Source organism: Aquarana catesbeiana, linkage group LG01, assembly GCF_042186555.1.
Source record: "Aquarana catesbeiana isolate 2022-GZ linkage group LG01, ASM4218655v1, whole genome shotgun sequence".
Taxonomy (NCBI): Eukaryota; Metazoa; Chordata; class Amphibia; order Anura; family Ranidae; genus Aquarana; species Aquarana catesbeiana.
The window spans coordinates 189,587,171-189,609,057 of record NC_133324.1 but is presented as its reverse complement, the minus strand read 5'-3'; the positions used below and the strand labels follow the sequence as shown (position 1 = coordinate 189,609,057).

The window sequence follows — 21,887 nt, the reverse complement described above, 5'->3', positions numbered from 1 at the left end:
CATACCACCTGCCTCAAAAGCAAAAGTACAGTTTTGTTAATGATTCAAATCCCCGGTTTCTTACCTGAAATTGCAGTAATGCGATAGGCTTTGGTTTGTAGTGTGGTAGAGTACTTCTTTCAACACCCATTTCACTTCCTAATGACGTGGACACTGCCCATACCTTGTTAAAGAGAAGGTCATCAAAAGCTCCGCATAGTCCTTCAACCCAATGTGGGGGGCAGCAGTAAGGTCTGCTGCACAGTGAGCTGTTTTGATTACAGGTCTCCATTGCTGGAAGAGCCGCCGCAGAAGAGTAATGTATATAAATGAAGACAGATCCACACCCTGTTCATGATAATAGTACCCACAGCTGCTTCATCCCAGGTGCCAGCCCTAAGTTCACCTCAGCCACACTTCAAATCAATAATCATGTGTTTGTACTAAATAAATCCCTGTATACTGGCAATCCACTTGAGCTCTCCACTGACGCATTTTACTCAATAAAAGTGAACTCTTATTGAGTGAAACGTGTCAGTTGGCAAGCTGACATATGGCATTGCTTATAAGAAGCCTACATGCAGTAAATAAAGACTTCTAGTGACATAAATCACTGGTACACTGAAAATCCACTTGAGCTCTCCACTGAAGCGTTTTGCTCATTAAAAAACTTTGTCTTAGAGTAACTCATATTGTGTGAACTCTTATTAAGTGAAATGTGTTGGATGGCAAGCTGACATATGGCATTGCTTATAAGAAGCCTACATGCAGTAAAGACTTCTAACAACAGGAGCGATGTGGGCACTGGCAGCAGACAGTTATACCCTGGGGGTATCAGTCATTTCGTGTAAGATGGTGCCTATAGGACTAGCATGCTTTATGTTAAGTCCAGCCCTGGCTTGCAGTAATATATAGAAATCCGTATTTTCACTCATGTTATTGCAGCACTGTATGTTTGCCTTGGCGTTTATTCCAACACCCCAGCTCACATATGCAGTAGTGTGTTTCTTGTGCATTGAGGCTTGCTGAGGGCTCATTCAAAGTGAAATGCCTGCCTTAAGGACTAACACATCAACACACAAAAAACAGCATTAATACGTGCATAGGTTAGAGTAGAGCCTTAAAGCGGAATTCAGCCGTTTTGTAAAAAGTGCAAGCGTACTATGAGATAAGTCCAACTAGATGCATGTCACCTCCTGGACTTATCTATATTATTTACATCTGACAGGTTTATTGCCCTCCAGGAGGAGACACTGGGGCCCTGAGAGGACAGAAGCACACAGAGCAGCTATGCCTGCCACCCCCCTCCCCTCTTCTGCCATTCACAGATTGGGCAGGAGGACGAGAGGGGCCAGCATAGCAGCTGCATTAACAAGCTTGAAGGAACCGAGATCAGAGCACCCATCATCGGAGCTCTGGTAGCTATCTTCCAAACCTGTCAGATGTACAGTGGGGACGGAAAGTATTCAGACCCCCTTAAATTTTTTTCTCATTAATGTACACATAGCACCCCATATTGACAGAAAAACACCAAATTGTTGACATTTTTTGCAGATTTATTAAAAAAGAAAAACTGAAATATCACATGGTCCTAAGTGTTCAGACCCTTTGGTGTGACACTCATATATTTAACTCAGGTGCTGTCCATTTCTTCTGATCATCCTTGAGATGGTTCTATGCCTTCATTTGAGTCCAGCTGTGTTTGATTATACTGATTGGACTTGATTAGGAAAGCCACACACCTGTCTATATAAGACCTTACAGCTCACAGTGCATGTCAGAGCAAATGAGAATCATGAGGTCAAAGGAACTGCCTGAAGAACTCAGAAACAGAATTGTGGCAGGGCACAGATCTGGCCAAGATTACAAAAAAATTCTGCTGCACTTAAGGTTCCTAAGAGCACAGTGGCCTCCATAATCCTTAAATGGAAGACGTTTGGGACGACCAGAACCCTTCCTAGAGTTGGCCGTCCGGCCAAACTGAGCTAATGGGGGGGAGAAGAAACTTGGTGAGAGAGGTAAAGAAGAACCCAAAGATCACTGTGACTGAGCTCCAGAGATGCAGTCGGGAGATGGGAGAAAGTTGTAGAAAGTCAACCATCACTGCAGCCCTCCACCAGTCGGGGCTTTATGGCAGAGTGGCCCGACGGAAGCCTCTCCTCAGTGCAAGACACATGAAAGCCCGCATGGAGTTTGCTGAAAAACACCTGAAGGACTCCAAGATGGTGAGAAATAAGATTCTCTGCTCTGATGAGACCAAGATAGAACTTTTTGGCCTTAATTGTAAGCGGTATGTGTGGAGAAAACCAGGCACTGCTCATCACCTGTCCAATACAGTCCCAACATTGAAGCATGGTGGTGGCAGCATCATGCTGTGGGGGTGTTTTTCAGCTGCAGGGACAGGATGACTGGTTGCAAGCGAGGGAAAGATGAATGCGGCCAAGTACAGGGATATCCTGGATGAAAACCTTCTCCAGAGTGCTCAGGACCTCAGACTGGGCCGAAGGTTTACCTTCCAACAAGACAATGACCCTAAGCACACAGCTAAAATAACGAAGGAGTGGCTTCACAACAACTCCGTGACTGTTCTTGAATGGCCCAGCCAGAGCCCTGACTTAAACCTAATTGAGCATCTCTGGAGAGACCTAAAAATGGCTGTCCACCAACGTTTACCATCCAACCTGACAGAACTGGAGAGGATCTGCAAGGAGGAATGGCAGAGGATCCCCAAATCCAGGTGTGAAAAACTTGTTGCATCTTTCCCAAAAAGACTCATGGCTGTATTAGATCAAAAGGGTGCTTTTACTAAATACTGAGCAAAGGGTCTGAATACTTAGGACCATGTGATATTTCAGTTTTTCTTTTGTAATAAATCTGCAAAAATGTCAACAATTCTGTTTTTCTGTCAATATGGGGTGCTGTGTGTACATTAAGGAGGAAAAAAATGAACTTAAATGATTTTAGCAAATGGCTGCAATATAACAAAGAGTGAAAAATTTAGGGGGTCTAAATACATTCCGTCCCCACTGTATATAAAAGAGATACAGGGGGGGGAAATAATTTGGTCCCCTGCAGATTTTGTAAGTTTGCTTACTTACAAAGAAATTAAGGGTCTTTAATTTTTTATCATAGGTGTATTTTAAATGATAGAGACAGAATATCAACCAAAAATACAGAAACAGTTTCTAAAGGATTAAGGTCTGGGGACTGACTAGGCCAGTCAATGACCTTAATGTGCTTCTTCTTGAGCCACTCCTTTGTTGCCTTGGTGGTATGTTTTCGGTCATTGTCATGCTGGAAGACCCATCCATGACCAATCTTCAGTGTTTTGGCTGAGGGAAATCTACGATTTTACAATATATGGCCCCGTCCGTTAGCCCCTCAGTGTGGCAAAGTCAGCCTGTACCTTTAGCAGAGAAACAGCCCCAAAGCATCATGTTTCCACACCCCTGTACTTGACTGTAGGGATGGTGTTCTTAGGGTCATAGTCAAAATTTTTTCTTCTTCCAAACACAGTGAGTCAAGTTAATGCCAAAGAGCTTAATTTTGGTCTCATCTGATCACAGCACTTTCTCCCAATCCTTCTCTGAATTATTTAGATGTTCATTAGCATGACTGTACATGTGTCTTCTTGAGGAGAGGAATTCGCTGTGTTTGGAGGAAGATATATGCTGACTATGACCCTGTACACTGCTGCCTTGGTCAGAGGCCCTATAGTGCTTTATGGTTAATATGACCTTTGGCTTGGATAGTGTTTCAGCATCATTGATAACAGAGAAAACTCATTTCCCTGAAAAAAACTCTGAACATAGTTGATGTTTTTTACAACAAATGATGAGGAACATCAGATATATCCACCTTAATAATGATATAAAAAAATGATTTGTGCTAAGGGACAGCTTTCTTGGTTTTGCCCATTACATAAACTCCCGACTTTGACATCTGTTATATCCTTGGGTGCTATTTGATTTGCAGTTGATGTTATGTTATATTATTGCATTGAAGTCACTTATTATTGAATACCATTGTTGAGCCACCTTGTTATGCTGTTTCATTGGAACTAAGCTGTGTGATCAGCAGAGTTACATGCAAGTCTCGTTTCTGTTCTAAGCCTGGCTGAATAGGGGCTTTAACTTAGTAAAATGCTTTGTTTTTAGCGGCATTTTTTCCAAGCCTTCAATTTCAAGGGTCAGCTATGTCAATTTTACAGAATACTATTATAAAGATCCAATTACATGGTAGGCAGTATGCTATTATAGCTGTACCAAAGTGATTTGCATACTTAGCACAGTCAGCAGAACGTTAACTTCTCATCACCTTTCTTATTTCCATATTCCTTTCTAGTGGCCTGTATAATTCTCCCAGTGACCGCACCAAATCACCAAAGTTTCCCAGCCCGCGGAGGCGCAATCAGTCTGGAAGTGACAATGAGTCGGGGCAGCATATCAGGAGGTAAGTAGTTTAAAGTGGACTACGCCTACTGTGTTGTAAGATGAATGTGTAATGCAGCTCTTAGGTTCAGTAATAACTATTCAAGTTATTGTAAGACAGGCTTTACCTCATGCTGGGGAAGTGATACTAGTTCTAACTAATGCCAGGTGCACAACGAGGGAGATCGCTGTACTAACTTGGCTTGTGTTAGTACACTGATCTGTCAATGTTTTTCCGTTCAGCCGACTCGGTTGAACAAAAAAAAAAAAGTATTGTGTGTACCAGGCTTTAATTAATAAGTGGAGATTGGTTCACTCCCCAGCACACAATACAAAATGCTTTTGAATACATCTGACCTGTATATTTTACGGATTACAGCTAGCAAGAGGTGGAACATGTGCCTTGTGGTGTTGTGTCTTGTGCCTCTCTAGTTTGTTTTATTTCATTAGTCACATATTTCATATATAGGAAATTTAGCGTGCGATTAGTCTGTGTTTGCTGGTATACCATAAAATGTTTTACTTCCGAACTGTGTTCTAATATAGCCTTCAAAATCATACACTTTAAGATAGATTACTAGATAGGGAGCGCTCTGCTCCGTTTTTTGTTTTGGATTGGTCATGTCCTACATACCCTTTCAAAGCACAGCCATACTGTATGTTACACTGCACTTCCCACAGTACATTTTGTTTTAAAGTGAAACTTTACCCATAACAACTTGATAAAAATAAAGTTCTTTAGTAAGGAACATACATTCCACATTAAAAATTATGCTACCAAAATGAGTGTGTGCTGTAAATTGCCTCCAGCATTGTTCCTGTTTCTTCTTGCTGGAGGCTGCCATTTTGCTGAAGCCCAAAGCTCCCGAACAGCAGTAAATCTTTAGGCTGTCAGCAAATCGGTCTCTACAAATTTGGCACATTGCCTAAAAATGAAGAGCAACTGAGCATGTGTAGAGCAGGGTGAGACAGTGCATTACTGGATTTTAAACGGTATAGGCCCTTTTTTAATGTTTTATATTAAATACATATAATGTTTTATACCTGCAAAAGGAACCAGCCTGAAGTGATCTTACAGGGCTTAATTTTCTGACTAATGCCGCGTACACACGGTCGGAATTGTCGACCAGACTGGTCTGACGGACGCCGACGGACCAAATCTGGCGGACAATCCGATCGTGTGTGGGCTTCACCGGACCTTCAGCGGACTTTTCCAGTCGCAAATCTGACGGACTTTAGATTTGGAACATGCTTCAAATCTTTATGACGTAACTCGGCCGGACCCAGAAATCCGCTCGTCTGTATGCTAGTCCGACGGACAAAAACCGACGCTAGGGCAGCTATTGGCTACTGGCTATGAACTTCCTTATTTTAGTCCGGTGTACATCATCACGTACGAATCCGTCGGACTTTGGTGTGATCGTGTGTAGGCAAGTCCGGTCGTTAGAAAGTCTATTGAAAATCTGCCAAAAGTCCGTCGAAAGTCTGTCGGACTTTTGTAGCTGAAAAGTCAGACCGTGTGTACGCGGCATTAAGTTACACTTTAAGTGAGACTTACTACAGAAAAGTGTAATAGTATAGTTTTGATATCTCCTAAATAGAACAGGTATGGTTGACCTATTGTCAGTCTAATACAGTACACGGGAGAGGCCTTTTTGTGTTTGTATTTCACTATGATATTATATTATTTAATGCAGGCACAGACAGAACAGTGGTGAGGACTCTCAAGATCTCAAGCACAGGCGGAGGTATGAACATTTACTGAAATAAAAAAGTTCTCTTGATCTAACATTAAACAATGGGAGCATAGAAGTACGTTTAAAACACAGTACAGCAAAGAACAGAATATTGTTTGAAAATTCTTCTTATCAGTGTTCCCAGTGACCCATGACTGGTATGATTTTGTAACATTTCCTCCATCAAAAGCACTTAGAAGAAAAATCTGTCCTCCTTTTCTTTTTGCTGCAAAATATTTTAACACTGGGGCCTGCTTGCACTGCCCCAGCTGACCTGTGTTTAGAACAGAAACCACATCATGCAGAAAAAGCCTTAGCAAATTCTGTACCCTGATATTCTAGGGTACAGTTTCTCTTTCGGTTTTTCTGTTGGTTGCAGTTTATTCAAATCCAGCCTGCGGCATTTTCTCTCACTTTTAGAAAACACAAATTCATTGTCAATGGCCCAATGTCCAAACTGGAAACAAGAAATATGGAAACTGGAAACGTAGAACATGTAAACTGGAGGGCCATGTTTTATGATAAGAACGAGCTCATGCGGTTTGAGGAAGTGCCTTAAACTTTTAAGAGGCCCTTAATAAAAAAATTTTTTTTAAGTTGGGTAATGTAGATAGTGTTCCAAAATTCTACTGAATAAGTTGCACATAAATGACCCATTAAAAAAACAGGGGCGCAAAAATAGTTTGCAAGAGTTGGCTTGAAGTGGCGTTCTAATTTTTTGTTTCTCCTTTAGATAAAGTTCACTCAGTCTTTTGACAAGTAAGAGCTGTACTCTCTCTTTGCGTCTCTTCTTTTTTATTTTCTCAAAATGTGTGTTAACTACACAATACAAGTATTTTAATTACAATTTACAGTGATCTTGCACATATCCTATAATCTTCCATATACAAAGTGAATAATCAATAGTGACAAATTGATACAATAATGTAGAATAAAATAATATAGTACATCCGATGTTCATCCAATAAATAGTGACAAAAATAATGAAATAATGTGCAGTGAAGTCCATAAACAAAAATAGTCCAATTACTCAAAATAGTAAAGATGGAGGACAAGTAGTAATAACTTGGTATTTTCTCAAATGAGTGAAACCGCTGACACCACACCACTGTGCTCACAGAACTCTCACCTCATAGGCATAAGTCATATGCCTTGGATCATGATCCAATAGAAGATGATAAATTCCCCTTCCAGGATTCAGGATCACCAATGTGCCTTTTTATATAAGAGGATTCCGACCCACATATACGATGTTCCGTTCCACGTGTAAGATAAGTAAGCCTCCAATAGTGTATTACCATTAAAAAGGAGTTTATTAAACTTAAAAGTGCCTGCTTACATGAATGAAGCAAAAATTGCACCAAAGAAAGACAGACATTCGGCGTTCACGCCACCTCTCATGTCACTTCCGGTCCACAGTATTATCCGGCCACGCCCTGCGCGTTACATCACGTGACTTCCTGAGGAAGTCACATGACGTGACGTAACGCGTAGGACGTTTTAAGTTTAACCCCCCTGGCGGTATTCCCGAGTCTGGCTCGGGGTGGATTTTTCATACCAAAAGCGGTATCCCCGAGCCAGACTCGGGCTTGCATCGCAGGATCCAGGAAGAGTTTACTTACCTTGTCCCCTGGATCCTGTGATGTCTCTCCGCTGTGATCGGCGAGCCGCTGTGTCTCGCTCGATTCACAGTGCCGAGCTCCGTTCCCTGCGAGCGTTGCGACGCACGGGGACGGAGTTCGGCGGTTAATTCAAAAGTGAAACACACAGTATAGATACAGTATACTGTAATCTTACAGATTACAGTACTGTATCAAATAATGACACATCCCCTTTGTCCCTAGTGGTCTGCCCAGTGTCCTGCATGCAGTTTTATATATATAAAACTGTTCTTTCTGCCAGGAAACTGGAGATTGTCCATAGCAACCAAAACTGTCTCTTTACATCAAAAGTGGTTTTAGACCAGCTAGAAAAAAGCGATAATAAATTATAATCACTTGCAGAATTGAGCGATAGTGATTTGTGAGGAGATCCGTCATCAAACACTAAAAGTAACAAAAGCTACAATTCTGCAACTGAGCAAATTTCAGTGTTTTTGATTTGATTACATTATTATATAATTTTTATTATTATTATATTATTATTTGTTATAATTATTTATAGTTATTTATTATATTATAATTTTTTATTTCGTTTTTCAAACTTTATCATACACGGGATGTCTACTAGACTCTGGTTTGGACAGATTTAAGTGAACTATTCCTAAGAATTACAGGCCTACAATATAAAACGCCAAATTTCTGTGCAAAATAATTGTACAGCTTTCAGCACCTAAAATCTGAAATAATCATACCGCCAGGGAGGTTAATAAACTTCTTTTTAATGGTAATACACTATTGGAGGCTTATTTATCTTACATGTGGAACGGAACATCGTATATGTGGGGCAGAATCCTCTTATAAAATAAGGCACATTGGTGATCCTGATTCCTGGAAGGGGAATTTATCATTTTCTATGATCATGATCCAAGGCATATGACTTATGCCTATGAGGTGAGAGTTCTGTGAGCACAGTGGTGTGGTGTCAGCGGTTTCACTGATTTGAGAAAATACCAAGTTATTACTACTTGTCCTCCATCTTCACTATTTTGAGTATTTGGACTATTTTTATTTATTTACTTCACTGCACATATATAATTATTTTTGTCACTATTTATTGGATGCACATTGGATGTACTATATTATTTTATTCTACATTATTGTATCAATTTGTCACTATTGATTATTCACTTTGTATATGGAAGATTATAGGATATGCGCAGGATCACTGTAAATTGTAATTTTGTTTATTTGTGTAGTTGTGAACACTAGTAGGTTTTGCTGCAATTCCACTTTATTTTTATTTATTTCACATACAAGTAGTAGCGCAGAGGACCAGTATACACATTTTAGGTATTTTAATTGCTGCCAACCTATTTCAGACTCTATTGGGCGTATTCACAAAGCAGCGTAGGTGACTTTCACCAAACATTCACTGGAGGTGAATCAGTCACCATCATTTAAAACACAAGCACCAGGAAGATTGCCCCTGAAATGAATGTTTGGGGAATGTCATACTCATTGCTTTATAAATATACTGTACCTATGTCTAGAGCTGCTTGTAAGATATAATAATTAATTGCAGTAATAGGATATTATTAACAGCTTAATACACGTTTCCAACACCCGTTTCCAACACCCGATATTGTAGGTTGATCTAGTTGCGGTGAGATCTCTTGGAAATGGGGACAGGTACCTGTCAAGAACAGGTACCTGCTCCCCCCCCCCCCCCCCCCCGAAAGGTGCCAAATGTGGCACCGAAAGGGGGGAGAAGTCAGTTAAGTGGAGCTTCCACTTTTGGGTGAAACTCCGCTTTAACTTTCGTGTGAATGAGTTTCACACTCCAGTCTAATATGTTTTTTATTGTTATATGCTTTTTTCTTTAAAGTGTATTTTTAGCCAAAACTTTTTTCCAGTTTGGGAGGAAGTAGGTTAGAACCCCTGTCAGATTTTATTACTATATGGGGCTGTATTAGACAGATTTCCCCTCACTTCCTGTCCTGGTGACACCTTTATTTACCATACAGGAAATGATTGAAACAAGGGAAACAAACAACTAAACTAGTTGTGAACACTAGTAGGTTTTGCTGCAATTCCACTTTATTTTTATTTATTTCACATACAAGTAGTAGCGCAGAGGACCAGTATACACATTTTAGGTATTTTAATTGCTGCCAACCTATTTCAGACTCTATTGGGCGTATTCACAAAGCAGCGTAGGTGACTTTCACCAAACATTCACTGGAGGTGAATCAGTCGCCATCATTTAAAACACAAGCACCAGGAAGATTGCCCCTGAAATGAATGTTTGGGGAATGTCATACTCATTGCTTTATAAATATACTGTACCTATGTCTAGAGCTGCTTGTAAGATATAATAATTCATTGCAGTAATAGGATATTATTAACAGCTTAATACACGTTTCCAACACCAGATATTGTAGGTTGTATTGGATTGTAAGTGTAGGTTGGCTAGAATTGATAATATTTGTACCTTCAAACAAAAGTTTCCAATAAATACTGAATGAAAAAAATAAGAATACCATGAAGAATGTGATCCCTTACTATATACCATCATTTTGGGATTTGATCTCCGCATGAGGAAATTACACACGCTTTGGTGACTGATGCGTAACTCTGATGCATAATGTTTGAGCCTGTGATATGACATGTTGCTGCATCTGGTAAGTGGATATCATAGATTACAGAGAAAGGGTTCTCAGATATCAGCAATGCTTGTTTCCATGTATTTTGTATAATGAATACGAGTGATTATTGTTATATGCAGAGGACATTGTTCTGCATATATAATGCTGATAATGAATTCTAGACATAATGCTTTTCGGAGATAAAGCCTCATATCCATTTAGGAGTAAAATTGTCATGGTCCTACGCTTGGGTCCTTTGTCGGCACCTAATAGATATTGTCAGGGAATCTGATTGGTTGAGCTTATTGCGCTCATTCACACCAGTCTGCGTTTTTTAATGTGCTTGTGCCGGTGTGCATTGTGGGGGGGGGGGGGGGGGGGGGGTGCAATGCAGTGTTACAGTGTATTACAATGTATTGCATTGTTTACTTTTTTTCTTAACTTTATTGAAGTGTCACAAAATAACACTTCATGACACTCTGTGCACTGCACACATTGCTGCGCGGTGACAACTCGTACCGTGTGTTGCATAAAAACAAAAACATGCAACATTTTTATACAGTGCGCCTCAATGCAGTATTATGGTGTGAACAGGGAAAATCTAAAACACTTGTTTTCTACTTTAAATGCTGTTGTTTCCTATATAGATCAACATAGCTCAACTGAACAAGCTCTTTAAAGAGGAGTCCCCCCCCCCCCCAGCTACCGCCACCATTCGTAGTAGGGGAACCCGGCAGTAAAGCCTTATGACTTTCTGAATGGCCTAGTGACGGGGGAAAGAGGAGGGGGGCTGAACATCCGAATGATGATCTCGTTGCGGTGAGATCTCTTGGAAGTGGGGACAGGTACCTGTCAAAAACAGGTACCTCCTACCCCCCCCGAAAGGTACCAAACGTGGCACCAAAAGGGGGGAGAAGTCAGATAAGTGGAGCTTCCACTTTTGGGTGAAACTCCGCTTTAACTTTCGTGTGAATGAGTTTCACACTCCAGTCTAATACGTTTTTTATTGTTATATGCTTTTTTCTTTAAAGTGTATTTTTAGCCAAAACTTTTTTTCCAGTTTGGGAGGAAGTAGGTTAGAACCCCTGTCAGATTTTATTACTATCTGGGGCTGTATTAGACAGATTTCCCCTCACTTCCTGTCCTGGTGACACCTTTATTTACCATACAGGAAATGATTGAAACAAGGGAAACAAACAACTAAACTAAAAAAAAAGCATGCTGTGTCCTGGTTCTTTATTATTTCTCAGTGCATTCTGGGATACAGGAACCTCCAGTGCCTCTCCACCAATGCCCAGCTAACACTTTTTAAATGCTTCGTTATCATGCAATTAATGCTATAGGTGCAGTTACTGAGCATTACCATTGAAATCAATGGAGGCAGCTGAGAAGTGTTGATGCCTCATGAAAGCGACGTGCTGCTTAAATTTTAGTAAAACGCAACACAGTGTTGCTGCCATAGGTATGTGCAGCCTATTGCATTAGGGTGCGCACCCCAAAGCTCAAACACGTGTGCATGTGTGTGTATGTATGTATGTGTAATATACTGTATGGACACACTCTTATAAATAAATGTAAAAAACACTTTAAAATGTATTAAAACATGGATGGTTTTAGTAGGGCAGTGGATGGGGTCAGTAGAGTAGTAAACATGTCAGTCGTTTTTTATTTTTGTATTTTTTTCACATTTTTATTTTTATATTATTTTTTTACAATTTTTTTAGGAGCCCGTTTGGGGGCTTTGGCGAAATATCAGCAGGGGGAATCTGCGCTGCACAGGGTGATTAGGGCGTGCCCATGCACAACCGGCACACCCCCTGCGCACGCCTATTACTACTGCTCCTGTGTGTACAGCACTGTGTGATGCCCATTGTAATATTCATGGCAGGCGTTTATGAGGATTTAAAAGTCCTGAATAATTTCCGCATGAACACAGGGTAATGACACATGTGTGAACGAGCCCTTAATGAGTTACAGAGATGGGAGGCTGGGTTTAGGTACCTTTTGGTGAGGTCAGACAGGTACGATAATTACATTTATAAAATGTTGAACATTTTCATCAGTGTTTATTGTTTATTGTGTTTATTGTTTTCCCTGCCCAATTCACGATTCAATGTGCATGAGTTTTGTGTCACTATCAAAACATTTAGATGTTGATTTAGATTGCATATAGATGTGGAATTATCATTTCCAATGAAACAATTATTTAAAGTCCAATAATATATAATCCAATTATTATAAGGTTTTGTCATGTTGCTCTAATTAAAAGAGTTTTAAAATGTTTTTAATCTTTTAAAATCTGCAGCTTTTTGTAAAGAGATACCTGGCAATCCTGCCATAAAGGACACGTTCTCTGGAAATGAGCCAAATGCTGTATTTCCAGGAGTAATCATTGCCACATGATAAAACCTCCACACGGCACTACAAAACATCACTTTGTATTGTACAAATTGGCAAATAATGTGTAATAATGACAACAGCACACCATTTTGTGCATTGATCCTAATGTACTGTACATTTAGAGAGTATGTCATTTTCCATGTGACCCGGGATAGGGCAATTTTTGTTTGGTAGCAATTTATCATGTCTTGCTAGGGAAAAAGGTTCTGTACTAAGCTGCTGTTTGCCGTACCTTTTATAAAGATATATCTGGCAAGGTGAACATGTAATGATAGTAGATACATGCACCTGGTGTGTTAATGTAGCACAGTAATTAAGGTTACCAGGACATTACGCCTACTGACATTATTTTGGATTTCTTTTGTGTTCTATATATTGTATATGAATGTACTTCTAAAAGAAATACAAATTAATTCTATTAACTAAGAAAACATTGCTATAGTAAAAAAAAAAAAAACTAGATGAAAAGAAGTGTTTTTGCTGACAGCAGCCAATCAGATATTTATGATGCAATCTTTTGTAAGTTTGTTTTTTTTTCTCATTTATAATGCAGATCGAGGTCACGTTGCAATACTAGTAGTGGCAGTGAGTCTGAAAATTGTAACAGGGAGCACAGGAAAAAACGGAACCGGTAAGACAAACATTTAAATATGTTGCTACTGTGATGTTTTGCCTTCTTCGATCACATTGATGCGCTTTTCATAAAAAAAATAATAAAATCCTGCTGCCATTAGCGGTACAGACAGGACCAGATTTACAAAGAACTTTGTCATTTTGGGCCCCAACCATTAATCATGCTGTAAACATTGGTTCTATTATGTAAAAAAATAGATGAGAGGAGCATGGTTACCCAACATATAGCAGTGCTATAGTGGTCACCCCACTGTGCATCTTCTGATGCGTCAGCATCGTCTTTCAGCTTCTCCCACTTCATTTTTTATAGGAGGGGGCAGTCTTGCAGCCTGTGTCATCATAGAGTGCAGCAAACATTTATCAGTACATGCATACCCATGTGTTATGTGGTTACCAAACACAGTTTGGCTATGGGACAGGAAATTAAGGGAAATCTACCCAATAGGACACGGATGGCAAAAAAACAATAACAAAAAAAACTGACAGGTGTTATAACCCTCTGTAAGGCTGGATTCACACTTATGCAGTTTTAGTGCTTTTTGCATTTTGCAGATTTGCACTACAGTCCATTTAACATGGTTTCCTATGGAACATGTTCTGTAGTGTAAATCTGCAAAATGCAAAAAGCACTAAAAATGCATAGGTGTGAATCCAGCCTTACACTATCCAAAATGAAAAAAGGTGTTGCTTTTAGTTCTACTTTAAGTGATACCCTTATTTTGTAACTTGCGTTATTAAACTACACTATATTGCCAAAAGTATTGGGACACCGACCTTTACACGCACATGAACTTTAATGACATCCCAGTCTTAGTCCGTAGGGTTGGCCCAACCTTTGAAGTTATATTAGATTCAACTCTTCTGGGAAGGCTTTCCACAAGGTTTAGGAGTGTGTCTATGGGAATGTTTGTCTGAATGTTTGTTTTAATGTGAGGTCATGCATTGATATTGGATGAAAAGGCCTGGCTCACAGTCTCTGCTCTAATTCATCCCAAAGGTATTCTATCGGATTGAGGTCAGGACTCTGTGCAGGCCACTCAAGTTCCTCCACCCCAAACTCGCTCCTCCATGTTTTTATGGACCTTGCTTTGTGCACTGGTGTGCAGTCATGTTGGAACAGGAAGGGGCCATCCCCAAACTGTTCCCACAAAAGTTGGGAGGATGAAATTGTCCAAAATGTCTTGGCATGCTGATGATTTAAGAGTTCTCCTAACTGGAAATAAGGGGCCAAGCTTAACCCCTGAAACATAGCCCCACACCATAATCTCCTCTCCACCAAACCTTACACTTGGCGAAATGTAGTCTGGCAAGTACCGTTCTCTTGGCAAACGCCAAACCCAGACACGTCCATTGAATTGCCAGGCAGAGAAGCGTGATTCATCACTTCAGAGAACACATCTCCACTGCTCTAGAGTCTGGTGGTGGCATGCTTTGCATTGCACTTGGTGATGTAAGGCTTGGATTGAGCTGCTCGGCCATGGAAACCCATTTAATGAAGTTTCCATTAGCACTGTTGTGCTAATCTGAAAGCCACATGAAGTTTGGAGGCCTGTAGCTATTGACTCTGCAGACAGTTGGCGACTTCTGCACACTGTGTGTTTCAGCATGCGCTGACCCCGCTCTATCATTTTATGTGGCCTACCACCTTGTGGCTAAGTTGCTGTTGTTCTCAGTTGCTTCCACTTTGTTATAATACCACTAACAGTTGACGGTGGAATATTTAGTAACTGGGAAATTTCATGGATGGACTTATTGCACAGGTGGCAACCTATCATGGTACCACGCTTGATGTCACTTAGCTCCTGAGAGCGACCCATTCTTTCACAAACGTTCGTAGAAGCAGTCTGCATGCCTAGGTGCTTGATTTTTTTACACCTGTGGCTATGGAGGTGATTGGAACACCTGAATGCAATGATTTGGAGGGGTGTCACAATACTTTTGGCAATATAGTATATATAAAGCCTGAAGAAGGGATCTGAGTTATCCTGAAAGCTTGCATTTTCAAAAACTCATGTTAGCCAGTAAAGTTTATCACTTAAACTTCAGACTTTCTGCGTTAATTGATAGCTAACATGGTAAACACTCTAATACTGCTAAATGGGGTTGAGTAAGGTTGGCCTCCAGCTCCAGAATCCCATGTATATAGTTTGTTAAATATATAAACCACTTATCGCTAAATAAAATAATTAATTTTTTACCTTACAATTTTAGCAGCTCAAATGTATAAAGCACTATACAAAATTAGGTAACTGTTAGAAAATAAAACAGATGGTTTTGCACTGTTATAAAATGCATGTAGATCAAATTGATATCAAATAGTAATAATAATAATATAAAAAATGATCAGATAATCTCATCATTAGTAGCTGTGTAAATTGACGGCGCTATATAAGTACCTAATATAAATAAAAATAAATAAAATTAGTACACAGCTTTCGAGAGCCAATCATAACAGTTCATGCAAAGTTATCTGAACAAACAAGCACGAAAATTTTTCTTGTACAGAAACAGAACAAACGATAGTTGTTTAAACAGTACAGCATTCGTCTGTACAAAATTGACTGACCAAGACTGCACATGCTTGTAAACGAAAGAATACATTACAAATACAATACATTACATCATCGTGGGAAGTTATATTCTGTCTCATGAGAATTTTCCTAACTCTAGTAATCTATTTGTTTTTGAATTGAGACTAGCATGCAAAAAAATAAAACGGATGATCATTCGTCCAATATTCTCAACGCGTGTACCAGGCTTTACTCTTTGATATCTTGTGATTTGCTCCTAGCTGCACTTGTCTTGTACCTGTCATTGTTTGCACTAGCCTTTTGCAAAAGCATATGTCTGCCATCTAGTGGTACAGGAATGGAACACACCTTACTCAACCTTTTACGATACGGATGTTATGTTGACTGTCAAGTACTGTTCAATATTGTATTATAAGTTCTATTTTTAAATTATTTTTCTATTCTAATATAATTACAATAAAAGACACCTTGTGATTTCATTTATCTGTAAAAGAATATGCATGTAATACCAGAACATGTTTATATTAAACATTATTAAAATTATTAAACGGTAGCCTTTCGGTATTCCAAGCACCCATACATCAAAACATAGTAACGTGTTCTAAATGGGTAGGCTTAAAATTACTGATTTCTTTTGTATGTGTAGGTATATATATATATATATATATATATATATATATATATATACACACCCTATAAATAAATTATATACTTATATATATATATATATATATATATATATATATAATTTATTTATAGGGTGTATAATCAAGTATTATAACATTGCATAGGATGACAGAGCAAACCAGCCATCACGTCAAAATATATTGCAATGTATTATGTTTACAATGTGAAAGAGTTAGATTCTCCCTCAGGTTTGTATTAGTGTACCCTTTTGGGAGATTGTCCTCACTTCCTAGCGGGGTGAGGCTAGAATCTTTGTCAGCTTTGTATTGCTCCCATTTTAGCTTTCTTCTCACTTTATGTCCAAGAGACTAAATTGTCACTAGGACAGGAAGTATTGAGAAACCTCTGCACATGGACTCTGATGGTGGTTAAAAACCTTTACAGAAAACCTCTCCCTATGCCTTACATGTCCACTGCTAAAATAAATGATAGTGTATAGTTCTATTGCTAGGGGAAATTGCGGGATATACATAGGCTGCCATCTGGCTATGATTCTGACCCAGTGGTTTCAGTACACTGAGTCACTAGCCTAGAGCAAGTAAAGTCAGAAATCCTGATCTGCATTTTTGTTCCAGTTCAGTAACCCAACAAACACCAAGGGCAGAGGGTTAATGTGTCATCCAAGGAGCTAGCTTTTCAGAAGAAGGTCAGCAATGGCAGGCCTCTTGTTTTTTTTTCTGGAGAGGTTTCACACATAGGCCCAGTTCAGAAAGCTTTACACAAGGATACAAATCTTTCTTTTTCAGCCATATGACTGTATGTCACTACACTTGTTTCACTGTGTCTAATAAAGTATATCTTTATGTATCTGCCCCAAGGGACAATGCTTTTCTTTGACAGCCTCACCAAAACGGAATATTCAGATCACAATGAATGACACTGTATTCTGCACTTTTAAATAATCAGAGACCATAGGTGTGGTCGACCCTTTACAGAAAAAAAAAAAAAAAAAGCATTTTGTCCCGATTCAGATTTCAATGATGATTTATTTCCCTGCTAAACAATGACTATTGATCTGCAATATAATGATCTAATTGGCGGCAGCAGTGCATCATTTCATCTTTTATGTTCACATTTAGTCCCCACAGAGCTATTTTCTTCCAGCTCTTGACTCATTGTGATCAATACTTGACAGCTTTGTGATAAATTCATTTAGTTCAAGCAATAAACTGCAAAGAAACAGCTCATAAATGTGTGCAGCATGGAAAGTACTTGTCAATTGTCAGTATCCATACAGCTGTTAGGATACGAAGCCTGAATATTTATCATATCTGCTCTCATTTGCACTAATGTTTTGTCACATATTTGTTTTTTCTTCTTGTCATTCCACGTAAAGCTAATCATTATTGGGGAGGAAGAGTGGAGACTTTAAATGCTTTTTAGATGTAAATATGTATGTGGTTAGCTCCCTGCTGTATATATTCTTATCAACATGTATTTTTTAAAAAAAAGAATACTTGCTATTTATAATTTGTAAAAAATGTATGGTACATGGCACCCTTCTTATTACATTTGCAGCCCCTGTTTCCTGCTTTGTAATGAAACACAAGACTCTTGCCTTAGCCTACTCACACAAATAACATAGTGGTGTAAAAAATGTGTGACTTTTTTGTCAAAATGTGGTAGGCCCCATGCAAATTGGACATTTAGCCCCAGTGCATGTGGCTCTGGCATTTAGCTGAGGGCACGAGTGTGCTCTCCTACCCTGCTGTTGACAGCCCATCAAATTCTATAAAAGGCCAACAGCTGCTGCAGCTGGATGGTGCACCTAGCTGCAGCCCTCCAGCCCTGCTGCAGGCTGGATGAAGCTGAATTGTGCTCCTAGCAGTATGAAAATTTAGAGTAGTAGGAACCCAGGGACAAATGCTCATAACGCAAAACGTCTATATTCCGGGCATTTTTCCCTGGACCCATACTGCCAGAGCCCCATGCATCAAGGCTAAACACCCAGTGTGCTTGGGGCTTAAGTCTAATGCTAAGTACACACTATAGGATTATACGACAACAAAATCCATGGATTTTTTTCCCGAAGGATGTTGGCTCAAACTTGTCTTGCATACACACGGTCCCACAAATGTTGTCGGAAATTCCGAACGTCAAGAACACGGTGACGTACAACACTTACGACGAGCAGAGAATAATAGTTCAATAACCAGTGCGGCTTTTCTGCTTGATTCCGAGCATGCATGGAACTTTGTGCATCGGAACTGTGTACACACACTCGGAAACCTGCTCTCAAACATTTGTTGGCGGAAATTCTGACAACAAATGTTCTGTGGAGCATACACACGGTCGGACTTTCCGACAACAAGCTCACATCCAACATTTGTTGTCGGAAAATCCTATCGTGTGTATGGCCCATAAGGGTTTCCAAAGATCATTCTTACACAAATGTTGTTAAAACATTAAAGTATATCTAAAGCCAAAAAACAAGAAACCCTTAAAAAGCATAATTAAATTTAAAAAACTCAGTGACTGCACTAAAATTACCCACTCGTGTAAAATAACGTGCAAACAATAGTAATCAAATAATTATCATGATCGCATACCATCAGGGCTTTTTTTCTCAGAGAATAGGTGCAGGAACTCTCCCTCCCGGCCAACTCCCCACCCTCAGCCACGCCTAAACCCCGCCCCAACCATGCCCAACTCCTCCCCCAACCACACCTCCCTTACGGTAGAGATGTAACACACCAAGTACAGGACTCAGGAGTGCATGACACACTGGGCTCAGGAGTGTGTATTGTGCAGTTGTGAGAAGTGCTTATCGCACAGGGTGTAGAAAACAAAATCAGCAAAAGAGACAGTACAGCATTCAGAAGTACCATCCAGAGGCCTTTAATATTAACATACACTATAAAAGATATGTAACATACAGCACAGCATACAGAGTCTAGCGGTTCTTGAATATGTAATATACAAGGTATGTTACGAAATTGTCACCACTGTACCCTGCATGCTGTGCCATACATTACATACTCTTGGTCACTGAACTCTGTATGCTTTAGTGTCCCCTAGCAAATTTCCCTGGTCTTCCCCAAGCAAACCCCCCCTCCCTTCCCTCAAGTATCCCCCTCAAAGTAACCATCAAATTCTCACCTCTGCACACCTCTTTGCTTACCTCTGTGTCCTCTATCCACAGCTTGCTTCTGCAACCCTCATTCACAGCTCACCTTTTTTTTCTCCTGTCCACAGCTCAACTCTGCACCCCTATCCACACTTAACCTTAGCACCCCCCATCCACAACTCACCTTTGCCCCTTGTCAAAATCTCACCTCTGCACAATCTGTTCCACCCTCCACAGCTCTCAGTTTGCACAACCTGCCTTCTGCAGCTTTCACCTCTACAGAAATATCTCCCCCTTTCCCAGTTCTCTTCTCTGCACAAATCTCCACCCCAGCTCTCCTCTCTGCTACAATTGCCCACAGCTCCCCTCTCTGTATAACCCCCCCCCACACACACACCCACCCACACTCTCTTCTCTGCTAAACCCCCCCCCCCCCCTGCACAAATTACCCCAGCTCTCTTCTCTGCTAAAATCCCCCCCTGCACAAATTACCCCAGCTCTCTTCTCTGCTAACCCCCCCCCTGCACAAATTACCCCAGCTCTCTTCTCTGCTAAAATCCCCCCATCCCCCCCCACAGCTCACCTCTCTGCTAAAATCCCCCCCCCCCATCTCTCCTCTATGCTACCCCCCCCCCCCGCTCTTCTCTCTGCTAAAATCCCACTTAGCTCTCTTCTCTTCTAAAATATCCCCTACTTCTCCTCTCTGCTAAAATCCCCCTCAGCTCTCCTGTCTGCTAAAAATTCCCCCATCCCCCCACCTCTCCTCTCTGCTAAAATCCCACCTAGCTCTCTTCTCTGCTAAAATCCCCCCTACTTCTCTCTGCTAAAATCCCCCCAGCTCTCCTCTCTGTTTACCCCCCCTACCTCTCCTCTCTTCTAAAATCCCCCCAGCTCTCCGCTCTGCTAAAGTCCCCATCCATCTCTCCTATCTGCTAAAATAACCCCCCCCACCTCTCCTCCTTGCTAAAATCCCCCCAGCTCTCTTCTCTGCTAACCCCACCCCCTGCTAAAATTTTCCCCCAGGTCTCCTCTTTGCACAAATTCTCCCCAGTTATCTTTATTGCACAGCCCCCCCCCCCCCCATTTCCGAGTTCTCCTCTGTACAAATCCCCCCCAGCTCTCTTGCACAGTTCTCTATGCCCAAATTCTCCCGAAAGCTCTCCCCCCCCCTTTCACAGCTCCCTTACGTCTTCTGGAAAGCCACCACTGTAAATTATATGGTATGTGCGGCTCTTTTCTTTGAAACTCTGCACAGTACAGTGACAATCGCAGAGCTCCTCCTATCAGAACTGTCGGAGTAGCGGCTTCAGGCGGGGATGCAGGCTGCCTCTCGGATCACCACAAGCAGCTGCAGTGCTGGGACTTGACTCACCTGGGCTTGCTAGTACAGAGCAGCCAGTAGAGGAAATGGGTTGTGCAGAAGACGTCCTCTACCGGCTAATGTGTTACATCATAACAGATTGGAGAAGACGGGGCTGCCAAAAGTTGCGGCATGGCGTACCGCCACAAAAAAAGCCCTGCATACCATATATCTTGTGACTAATCCATTGTGATGTTAATTAAAGAATAAATAGTTAAAAATGTGAATACAATTGATCCTGAATGAATAAATACACGAAAATAATTCTAAAAATTTGCCTAATTAGTCACCTAATTAGTAAAAAAAAAGTCCACCTGTGTGTAATTAAATCTCAGTATAAATACAGCTGTTCTGTGAAGCCCGCAGAGGTTTGTTAGAGAACCATAGTGAACAAACAGCATCATGAAGACCAAGGAACACACCAGACAGGTCAGGGATAAAGTTGTGGAGCAGTTTAAAGCAGGGTTAGGTTATGAAAAAATATCCCAAGCTTTGAACATCTCACGGAGCACTGTTAAATCCATCATCCCAAAATGGAAAGCGTATGGCACAACTGCTAACCTACCAAGACATGGCCGTCCACCTAAAATGACAGGCGGGGCAAGGAGAGCATTATTCAGAGAGGCAGCCAAGAGACCCATGTGCCACAGGAGTAGGCAACCTCGGCCCTTCAGCTGTGGTGAAACTACAAATCTCATCATGCATCTGCCTCTTGGAGTCATGCCTTTGATTGTTAGGTACTTGCAATGTCTCATGGGACTTGTAGTTTCAAAACAGCTGGAGGGCCAAGGTTGCCTACCAATAGTGTACCACATAAA

At 40.6% G+C, this 21,887-nt stretch overlaps 1 protein-coding gene across 2 annotated transcripts in view; it reads left to right on the top strand.

Moving 5' to 3' along the window:
- Positions 1–21,887, top strand: part of EPB41L4A (erythrocyte membrane protein band 4.1 like 4A) — a 411,842-nt gene that overhangs the window by 345,996 nt on the left and 43,959 nt on the right. For both annotated transcript variants that reach the window (XM_073624611.1, XM_073624610.1), the window contains 3 exons: positions 4,324–4,431; positions 6,107–6,157; positions 13,345–13,422. In XM_073624611.1, coding sequence (XP_073480712.1) covers positions 4,324–4,431; positions 6,107–6,157; positions 13,345–13,422 — 237 coding nt within the window. The remainder of the gene's footprint in view (positions 1–4,323; positions 4,432–6,106; positions 6,158–13,344; positions 13,423–21,887) is intronic.